The 11694-nt window shown below is 28.1% G+C and overlaps 1 protein-coding gene across 1 annotated transcript; it reads right to left on the bottom strand.

Annotated features, from left to right (window-relative positions):
• Positions 1–9207: 9207 nt before the first annotated feature.
• Positions 9208–10939, bottom strand: LOC107423948 (pathogen-associated molecular patterns-induced protein A70). The gene has a single exon (XM_025076913.3). It carries the CDS (start codon positions 10611–10613, stop codon positions 9756–9758), a length of 858 nt encoding a protein of 285 aa, XP_024932681.2. The 5' UTR covers positions 10614–10939; the 3' UTR covers positions 9208–9755.
• Positions 10940–11694: the final 755 nt, after the last annotated feature.

Here is an 11694-nt window from a genome sequence, read left to right as displayed (position 1 = left end):
TGGAAATTTGACAGACCATCTGGAATGAAGAAGATGCCCCTCGGAATGGCTGAATTGTGAACCACAGAATCTGAAGTAGACCTGGCAATTTGGATCATGATACGGCGACACGACTCGAAAACGACACGGAATAAATGGGTTTGGGTTTATTATAAATGGGTTTGGATCATAATCGGGTCAATCCGTTTAACACGATTATTAATCGTGTCATTTTCGGGTTGACCTGTTTAACTCGAAATTGACCCATTACGACCCGTTTATTAAACGTGTCAGTTTCAATCCGACACGATTATATACCTATTACTACCCATTTAAATTTAATTTTAAATTAATATTTTATCACTAATATAATATTTAATAACTAAAAAATATTATAAATTAAAAATTTTATAAAAATAATTTTCTATTACTAATTTTTTAAAAACAAAAAATACATCTTTAGTAAAACAAAAATATAAAAATAAAAAAATAAAATAAAAAAAATTTTCGAGTTAATAGGTTAATTTCGGATTAACGGGTTAATAGGTTAATTTCGGGTTAATAGGTTAGTTTTCGGGTTAATAGGTCAATTTCAGGTTAACGGATTAATAGGTCAACACGATCCGTTAAAATAATCGTGTTAAACGGATCGTGTCGTGTTGACCTGTTTATAAACAGGTCGGGTTAGTGTTTTAGATACCTGACACGATTAATAAATGGGTCGTGTTCGGGTTATACATTTTTGACACGATTATTAAACGGATTGACACGAATACGACCCACCAACATAAATTGCCAGATATAATCTGAAGCCCCAAAAGGTCAAAGTAGCTGGTCCAATAAACCATGATGCGGAGTGAACAGTGTTGGAAAGCGGTTCCTTGAGATTTAGGTTTGGTAGAAGAACCAATCCAACCCTTATCACAGGAATATTCAAATAAAGGTTTTACCCCAAAGAAAAAAAAAAAAAAAAAAAAGGAAGTAAAGCATAGAGAAAATAGGGAATGATTCGAATTGAAAATGGAGGGAGCTGAGCTGTTTCAGCTCCGGCAAGAGTGTCCCGGAGGACCCACTAGTGGGTCTCCCGACTAGATGACGCCACATCAACTCGCTCAGCTCAGCTCATTTTTCCATGTTTCTTTTATAAAATTATTATATACATTTGGGAACAAAGTTATTATAAAAAAAAAAAAAACATATAATATTTATATAAATATTATATCCAGGCCGCATATACATATAATGAAACATTTTGGGATAGAAAGCCATAACAATTAACATATGCCATTTCTTCAAAGACAAAAAACAAGGAAGAAAAAAAAAAACATAAAAAAACAAAAACTAACATATGCCATTTGTTGCAAACGACAAATAATGTCTGCTTTTCACTATGCAGTCAATCATGTACCAACTTCCACTAGACCTTTTATATAATAGCATCAAATCTTGAACCAGATTTACGTAATGCATCTTTCACACATCTGCATCCATTCTCTTCCCTTTTGCCGATGATCCAATTGCCTTATCGGCTTGCATAATTCATCTCGTCCTCAGTCCTCATGCCCTGCAGAGGCTGCCTTCCATGAGCCTTGAACACAGCACCGCATCAATGTATAAAAATGTTAAAATAAAATGCTTCCTTGGTTCATACAAAAAATTTACCAAACCAAGACCTATTTTATTTTAATTAAACAAGAAAATTTAATCAAAAAATTAAACAAAAAAAATCACTGCTTTTATTTTAATGACACGTCTGTCAATATTAGAAAATTTAATCATTTTTCAACATTTGTGAAATTTTTCAATATTACATAGGAAAGTATTAATTATCATTACAAATTATTTAATTTTCAGAGATTCATATCTACAATAAATTTAATTAAGATAAAATTAACATATGATGAGATTGATGGTTATTTTATAAATGATATTTATTTGGAGAATTCTACTTTTTAATTTTCCCATTTTTCTCCCCGGATAAATCTATTTATTTGTCATTACGTATTGCATGCTTCTTTTTTCATTTATCATGTTATGCATACAGTTTCGATCTCCAAAAACTATTGCCCAAATTATAATATATATATATATATATATTTGTGAAAAGTAGTTATATCATATATATTCAAAATTAACAAATAGAGAGTTGTATAGTTCATGACCTAAGTTCTCCTGTTTCAAGAACACTTCCATGCTGATCAGATTCCATTATTTGGTCCATTAGTTGGATGTCAAAGGGCTTCAAATCTGCACCTTCTTCCAAGGTTGATCTGTAAATGTATCCAGCTTGTTGGAGGTTTTTCGCATCACCCATAAAATCATCGCTGGCCTACGTATAAAATAAAAATACCATCATCAAAAAGAACAAAATCACATATATATATATATATAGTCTAAAACAAAAGTATATAAAGGAGATTAATTAAAGGTAGATTGATCATATATATATATATATATATATAATATAGTATATATAGTCAAGTCCCACCTATTTGTGCGTCGATTAAAATTAAAATGTATTAGGCAAATGGCAAAGCATCCACAACAAAAACCACATCACAAGAAAATTTTTAAAGCTTCATTGCCAATCCGACCAGCTATATTGGTTCCAACTCCGACACTAAACTAATAACATATTAAATATAAAATTAAAAAAAAAAAAAAAAAAAAAATCTCCCCAAACTCGACTTCTAAAGCGCAGACTATCCCACTGCTGTGCTTTCCCTTGACTGCATTGGAGAATAGGTATAGGAGCTTCCTCGATGTGCTGGCTGGACAATTATGTCCTGTGGGTTCTCGATGGCAACAATAACTCTGGCCGCCAGCTGCAGCTGCTTCTCCCAAGTCTTTCCCAGATTGATAATGTATATGCCTAGAAATTAAATAAAAACATAAATGTTATATAACATTTGTTTTCTCTAAATACACAAACACCAAGCAAATACATATCATCTAACAAAGCAAAACAAAAGAACATTTTGTAATTTTTTACACAATAGTGGTACTAATTCACAGTTACTGATAATGGTTATCAATATTATAAGCCAAAAAGGTATGAATATAAATGACTAAAAAAGTAGAATAGATTGTAAATTTTCTAAGCACTGGACTGATTATCTTACGCTTATCATATAAATCCCAGATACAATGTAAAAAATAAAAAATAAAAAATAAAAGACAAAAAAATCCTTTATAGGTTATTCCCAAAAAAAAAAAAAAAAAAAAATTCCTTTATAACCATTCAAAAAAAAAAAAAAAATTTCCTTTATAAACAGTGACTAGTAGAGAGCGAAATAAAAATCGAATATTTCCTCTTAGTTTTCACAAATTATTTCGGCATCTAAACAAAGGAAATGGCCAAATAACAAGCGAAAACAGTTCAATAAAAGAACAATAGAAGATGAATATGAGAGATTACTGTTATTGCGGAGCTTGAAAACGTAATGTTTCATTTTTGATATGATAAAATTTATCAAATATATCAAATATATACATTTTAAATATGATAAAATCTCAATTGTTTGACAATCTAATAATAATTAATTAAAATCTTTTTAATATTTTTGAAAGAAAACTTAAATATTCATATGATTATACGTGTCATCATTTATATATATATATATATTATTATCAATATTAATAAAAAAATATTATATATATATATATATATATATATCCGTATAACCATATTTATATATATAAAAATATTTAAAATATCTCTAATTAAGCAAACAATATATAAACAAATACATTTTATGTCATATAAATATTATAATAATAAAAATATATATTTTTATTCCTTCATTCCTAAACCCAAATCTATTATACATAAAAATAAAAATAAAATGTAATACTATAAAAATATTATAATATTATAATAACAATATTTATAATTAAAGAATGTGATTTTGTGAGTATAATAATGTTCCATTTTTTATTGTGTTCAATATATGATTATCCATATTTTTTTAAGAAAATATTTTTTAATTTATTTGAAAATAAAAATTAATTATATATATATTTAGGTACAACTATTAAGGATAAAATCATAAATATAAATAAATATAATTAGAATTAAAAATGCTGACACATGACAATCATTATTCTTCTTTTATATATTATTATATAGATAATATAGATAATATAATATAATAATAATAAATATATATAATTTAAAAAGGATAATAGTTGCGTTTTTAGGTAATGATCTTCAAAATTTTTTTATATGCCCAAATATACTTGATCAAAATCTGATCTTTCCAAATCATCCATCTAATATAATAATAAAAATATATATTAATAGGAAATAAAATAAGACCAAATAATTTATTTTGAAAACAAAATACGATATATATATATATATGATTCTAACATGTATTTTGTATTTTTTATTATTTATTAAGAATATTGTATGAACATATATATATATATACAATATTATTTATTATATATATTATTATAATCTTAAGATTATTTTTTAAAAACAAATTTGAAATATATATATATATATATATACACGCAATTTTAAACATTTGTTTCATTTGTTAACATAAATAATATATATATATATATGTACTTTTTAAATTTTTTTGGAAAATATTTTTAGAAAATATATTATTTATTTTAAATTTCTTAGTAAGAAGATCAATATAATGTAATTCATTATTAGTTACTCTGCTTTAATTTTATTACTTTATAATGTAATGTAATTCTATTTATTAATATACGTATATGAATATGTATTAATAAATGAAAATTTTAGGTAAAATATATTTAGTAATAATAAAAAAATCATTTATTATTTACATATTTTTTACCAAATAAAGAGATTAATTTTATTAACAATTTATTTATATTTACATATATATATGTATATATATATATATATATATAAAAGAATATCAAATAAGGAGATTAATTTTATAATTGAAATCTATTTAATTTATTTATAGCCAAATATATTTGCTAAATAAAATAAAATTAAATATTTTATTTATTTTAAATTTATTTCTAAATTATTACTGTATATAGTTATTGAATGCAATAAATTTTGCAATTCCATTATTATAATAATGTACCCTTTTTAAACTATATAATATAATATAATAATAATAATAATAATATAATTTAAAAAGGGATTAAGCTGCGTTCTTGGATGTGGTCTTTCTAAACCGTCCATCTAATATAATAATAAAAATATATCTTAATTGATAATAATATAAAATCAAATAATTTGTTTTAAAAATAAATTTTATTTTGCTATGTTTGACAATTATTATTTATAGTATTGTGTTTTTATATCCAAATAAAAAGTATATTTATTAATTTTCTATATAATCATATTTATATATGTAAAAATATTTAAAATATATTTAATAAAGAAAACTATATATATGCAAATACATTTTATATATTTGATTTATTTGGTAAATAAAATAAAATCAAATATTTTATTTATTTTAATTTTATTTCAAAATTATTACCGTTATTTTTTTAATTGTTTGATAGTTATTGATATTTATATCAAAAATTAATTTTATATATATTTGATTATAACCATAAAAATAAAATAATAAAATAAAAATATTTTGATTATGTTGGCTACTCTGAAATATTTTGATTTTGATTTTGATTTATAGTTTTGGTTTTGTTTGGTGTAGACGACAATGAGAGGGTTGAGGACGTGTGGCATTGAGTTTCAGCCTTACTTCACATTGAATGATCTTCGGGAATCTTCCAAGGAATGGAGTGCGTATGGGGCAGGAGTGCCTATTGTCCTTGACAAAAGTGATTCTGTTGTTCAATATTATGTTCCGTATTTATCTGGTACCCAATTATCTGGTAAAATAATAAATAAATAAAATAAAAATAAAAATGTATTTTTGGAGTAAATTTGGAAGAAGGTATGCTAATACTTGGAGGAAATTTAGAAAAAAAATATACTGATTTGGAAAAATAAAATTTAACAGAAGGATATGTTAATTTGAAAAAATGATATGCTGCCATTTTGAAAAAAATTTAAAACAAAGAAATGCTGACACTTGGAGAAAATTTGGATGAAAATATGCTTATATATAGAAGAAATTTGAATGAAAGGTATGCTGACACTTAGTTTAGATGTGCAGCATATATATATATATATATATATCTGAAGAACAACATAGGACAACCATTTAAAAATCAAGTCCCATTTATTTCTGCTTCGATTAAAATTAAAATGTATGGGGCAAATGGCAAAGCATCCAAAACAAAAACCACATTCAGTACTTTAAAATTTTTAATTTTAACATATTAAATATAAAATTAAAAAAAAAAATAGTCGAAAACTCGCATAGACATCTAAAGCTCAGACCATCCCGATGTTATGCTTTCCCTTGACCGCATTGGAGTCATTATTATGTATCGTTATTATATATCATTATTATATATTATAATTATAAATGGAAAATCTTTATAAATATAATATGATATAAGTGGTAATCATATATTACCAATTGGTTTTTTTTTTTTTCTAAATAGAGCCTGTATATTAATATTATATTTCATTTTTTTGGTATTGAATGTAATAAATCTTACAATTCCATTATTATAATAACATACTCTTTTTAAATTATATAATATAATATAATAAAAAGGATAATAGCTGCGTACTTGGACTGTCTTGCTAAACCGTTCATCTAATTTAATAAAAAAAATATATATATTAATTGATAATAATATAAGATCAAATAATTTATTTTAAAAATAAATTTTATTTTGTTATGTTTAATAATTATTATTTATGGTATTGTATTTTTATATCTAAATGAAAAAATATCTTTATTCATTTTCATGTAACTATATTTGTATATATAAAAATATTTAAAATATATTTAATTAAGAAAACTATATATATATATAAATATATTTCACGTATTTGACTTATTTAATAAATAAAATAAAATCAAATATTTTATTTATTTTAAATTTATTTCAAAATTATGATCATATGTTATTTTTCAATTATTTTGATAGTTACATTAAAAAATAATTTTATACATATTTAATTATAACCATAAAAGATAAAATAATAAATAAATACTTTTGAAGGGAATTTTTAGAAAAGATATACTAATACATAATGCATATTTTTTTTGTTTTATGTATTATATAGATATTACTAGGGACTCCCTAAAACTCACCTATTGAAGCAATGACAAGGTCGGGACCACCCCACAAAGGATAGCCCGTTACAACTACACCTATTTGTTTCCACCATGTGCAACATGTTGCTACCTTACCCATAATTTTCAATCTCGAATTTCTATTTTTATTTTTTTCAAAAAAAATACATCCTAAAGAAACATCCTTTATTTGATAAATAAACAAAATTATAGTATAAAATATTTGATAAATAAACGTCTATTAAATAAGAAAAAAAAAATGAAAGAAAAATGACTTGAGACATACAGAATTAAGATTCAACAAAAATAACAACATTGTGAGTTGTGGCACCACTTGCTAAAACATCCAATCTGTGGAATCAAAAAATCACATATATGTTAGTTAATATGAGTTGCTTCCTTTCAATTTTAGCCTAAATATAAGTTGACTTTTCTAGTTAAAAAAATATAATTAGTCTTGTTTCTAATATAAAAATAAATATATAAATTTATATTATCTTTCTCATCAAGTGTCCTATTCATATATTTGGATTAATATCATTTACACCACTTATACATATTATATGTAATTAATTTTGAACTTAACTTGCAATATTTATATTTAAAAAAGTTATTATATTATAGCTCTTAAAATTACGAAAAGCTAAGTAAGAGAGCAAATAAAAATTTAATAAAGCAAACTTCAACAACAGAGCAAATTAACGACCTAGTAGGCTGTAGTTTGTCTAATATTCAACTTAATTAGGATAGAAGCACTGAGATTATTCTTTTTTTTTTTTTTTTTTTTTTTTTTGGTTGTGTGTGGATAGGCAGAGAATATTAAACCCAAATATTATAATTTATTTCATTCTTCTAATCAAACTATAAATTCCTTAATTTATACCAAACTATATCACAGACTCACAGTCATATATTGAAAGAACATGCGTAGGGAATGCTTAATATTGTTTTCACCGTTTAAGAAAAACGTATTAAAGCCACTAATATATTCACAAAAAAAGAAATTATTAAGCAATTACTTCTGCTTTTGTTAATAATTTGGTGCCCAGCTGCTGGATATACAAAAGAAAGTGAGTGAGTCTAAAATAAAAATTTCGCCCCTAATCTTGTTGTCCGGGGTCCATATACTTTTGTCCTGGCTTCAACACTGTCTATAACTTTCTCATAACTCATAAAAATTTCGCCCCTAATCTTGTTGTCCGGGTCCATATACTTTTGTCCTGCCTTCAACACTGTCTATAACTTTCTCATAACTCATAAAAATTTCGCCCCTAATCTTGTTGTCCGGGTCCATATACTTTTGTCCTGCCTTCAACACTGTCTATAACTTTCTCATAACTCATAAAAATTTCGCCCCTAATCTTGTTGTCCGGGTCCATATACCTTTGTCCTGGCTTCAACACTGTCTATAACTTTCTCTCTCATAACTCATAAATCACGAGGCATTTGAGAATTGACAATACAGCTCTACATTTGGGAAATTTCAAAAGAAAAAAAACACCAGTCTTACTTTTTGTCTCTCTTTTTGCTTTCATCCACACGATGTCCGATTTTTTAGCTTTCCTCAACCCTCCCATGTTTTCTGTTTTTAATGCTTTAATTCGCCACGCTATAATCGCCAGTAATTTAAATTGCTTCCTTACATTTTTCTTTTTTTTGCTCATTTATTGTTTTTGGTTTTTATTTCTTTCAAATTTTAGTATACTGATTTTTTTTTTCCAAAAAAAGGTTATATTATTATTATTTTTTTAATTATAACTTCTATAAATTCATATACATTCAATTTCCGATCTTGGCTTTCCCATTGACCTTCATTCTTGTTGACTAAAAAGCCAAAGAAAAATAAACCATCTTAAAAGCCTACATGTGTACTAAATTTTTGTTTCATATTTAAAAAGAACAATTATACGGTTGTAAATAAAATTTTATATAAATCGCGAGCTCTTTTAAAAACTTTTGATTGGTCTCTTTGTAAGGAGATGCGAGAATTTCATCCTTTGTCCTTCCGTAATCATTGTCATATAAAGTAATTATTTTGTCTTTTTTGCCCTCCGGTTTTCAGAAATTGCAAATGAAAGGTAAATATTAATAATAAGAGATGGAACCAAGTTTAGCTAGCTCAATGCAGTAGAACTAAATAGACACACAGGGAAGAAAAAGAAAAATCAAGTCAGGAGCAGGCCAAAATCAAATCAGGAACAGGCCACACACACACAGAGACTTGTGGAAAATGTTGAAACGACCAAAAGAATCCAAAGCAGCGACAAGGACTGGATAACCATCCAGTTGATCAAAAACTCTCAAGGAAATAGCAAAGGCCATTGTGGTCATTGTAGCCTTTCCTTCACCGCTTCTCAAGATCCTATTCTACAATGATGTAAATCAGTGGACAGACCGCTGACAGAACAGTAACACCAACCTCCTCCCGTAATCACCAGTCACAGCCAATCTCAACAACCAAATTTCCCAAAATACCAATGCAGATGATGATGCTGATACTCCCTAGCTCTAGCTCTAGCTCTCTGAAACTAGTTTAGTTTAACCTCCTCACCAACTTTCCGATTAAAAACAATAATAATAATAAAAACAACACCGAAAAGAAAGCTCTCTTAACTAACACTGCTTTCCCTTGAGCATCTCTGAGAAACGCTTGAGAGAGTCCAGCCTCTGCAACCTCAACTGCTGCTTAAACCTGTTGATAAAGTCGGCGGCTTTTGCATCCACCCCTTCCTCGTCCCCAGACGACCTCGTTTCGCTCACTCTGCTTTGATCGCTCCACTTCTCCACCCTCGTTGTAGCTGGAACAGGACGCTCCAAGATCTCGTCCTCTTTGATTAATCTTCCCAAGCCCTCTCTCTCGCTGGCAGACTTCTTCATCTTCTCCGGCTGGCCACTGGTCGTGTCCCCGCTACCCGAGTCCGATTTGCTCCTCCTGACCAAATGGTCATGGTCCGACTCCGAACTTTGGTTGGGCTGGGGCTTCATGAGCACCGTTTCGTGGTCGGGTCTCTCTGGAGAATCAAGAATTTCGGTTTGTGGGTTGGGATGTTCGTGTTCCGATGATCTGTAGAGAGAGGTCAAGTTGATGGACTTAAGGCGGTCGAGGAGAGAAGGAGTGCGGGCAAGCGGGGCCTGATTATCCGGATACAGGTGTTGTTCATGCCCACCGGCGGGGGATTCCGTTGTTGTTGTTGTTGTTGTGACGTGTTGGTTGAAGTGATGAGTGGTCGAGGGTTGGTCGAATTCGAATTTGTAAGGGGACAAGTTGAAGGACCTGACTCGGTCCAAAAGCGAGGGGACTCGGGCGAGTTGATGCTGCTGCTGCTGCTGATGATGATGGTGTGGCTCCACTGGCGTTTTGCGGGAGGTGAGGAGGATGATTAGGATGACGAGGTTGACAAAAAGGAACAGAGAAGTAGGAGTGAACCAGCTGGTCATCAAAGTCCACACGGAACCACCTATCATCGTCATCACCGTGATGTACTGAATTCCTAATTTAGCTTTTTGCTCTTGCTTTGTGCAAGAGTGGCTCTTGTTTTGCCGAGACACAGTAAGTAAGTGAGTGAGCGAGTGAGTGTACGTTGTTTGGCAGAGAATAGATGAGAAAGGAGGTGAATTAAAATTGGAGAACAGCAATTTATGTGGTGTGAAGAGGGCGAGGGGTTATTTATTTAGCTCTGAGTCTTAGGTCGATAGCTATGTTTGCGAGTTGACTGACTCCAACTAGTGCTTCCTTTCGCATAAAAAGATAAATGGAAATTGGAATGAGGATGATTTCTGGTCATGTACGCTGCACATGGTCTAGTACTCATTATGTTTTTTTACATTGTTATGAACCAAACCTGTTATAACAAAACCTGTTAAAAATAATCTAAACCAAAAAGGTAGACTAAGACTTTTTTTTTTCTATGTTTCCATCGAAAATAAATAGGATTAAAAATCAATTTATCTTCAGCGGTATGATTAGACGTAGAAAATAACAACTTTAATTGCTTGGCTTACATATACCTTATTATATTTGGGGTAGCTTTGTAATCTATCAAAGAAAGTATAAATATATATATATAAATATATATATATATATATATATATATATATATTTTTTTTTAAGCAATAGAAAGCAAGTTAGTTATCATTTCTCATCATTTATACAACAAACATATAAGTAAAAATAGTGGCTGTGAATTAATAAATAACACGACAGCAAATCACACATATGAGAGCAAATCACTCATATGCATGATACATCAATCAGTGTATATATATACATCAGAAAAAATTGCTTAATTGGGTGCTTTGCTCTTATCTCGAGCCTATAACAAAAGCAAAAGTAGCTGACGTAGTTATACTTTGTTAATGCAAATAATATATTGCACCGACCGTACTCTTTCCCTGCAAATCTTAGTTATATAGTTTGGTCTACCAAGTCCTATTTTATGTTGAAACTTAAAGATGACTTCATTACCATTAAAAAAAAAATAATAATAATAATAATAATAAATGTTTTCATTGACTATTTTCTTTTAATTGATTCTTATCTTTTAGTATAATA

Source organism: Ziziphus jujuba, chromosome 7 (genome assembly GCF_031755915.1).
Source record: "Ziziphus jujuba cultivar Dongzao chromosome 7, ASM3175591v1".
Lineage (NCBI taxonomy): Eukaryota > Viridiplantae > Streptophyta > Magnoliopsida > Rosales > Rhamnaceae > Ziziphus > Ziziphus jujuba.
The sequence above is the reverse complement of the archived record's forward strand: the minus strand, read 5'-3'. Positions and strand labels throughout refer to the sequence as shown.

Excerpts from the sequence above, each read along its gene's own strand:
- LOC107423948 (XM_025076913.3), bottom strand. The coding sequence starts at position 10,613 with ATGACGATGATAGGTGGTTCCGTGTGGACTTTGATGACCAGCTGGTTC.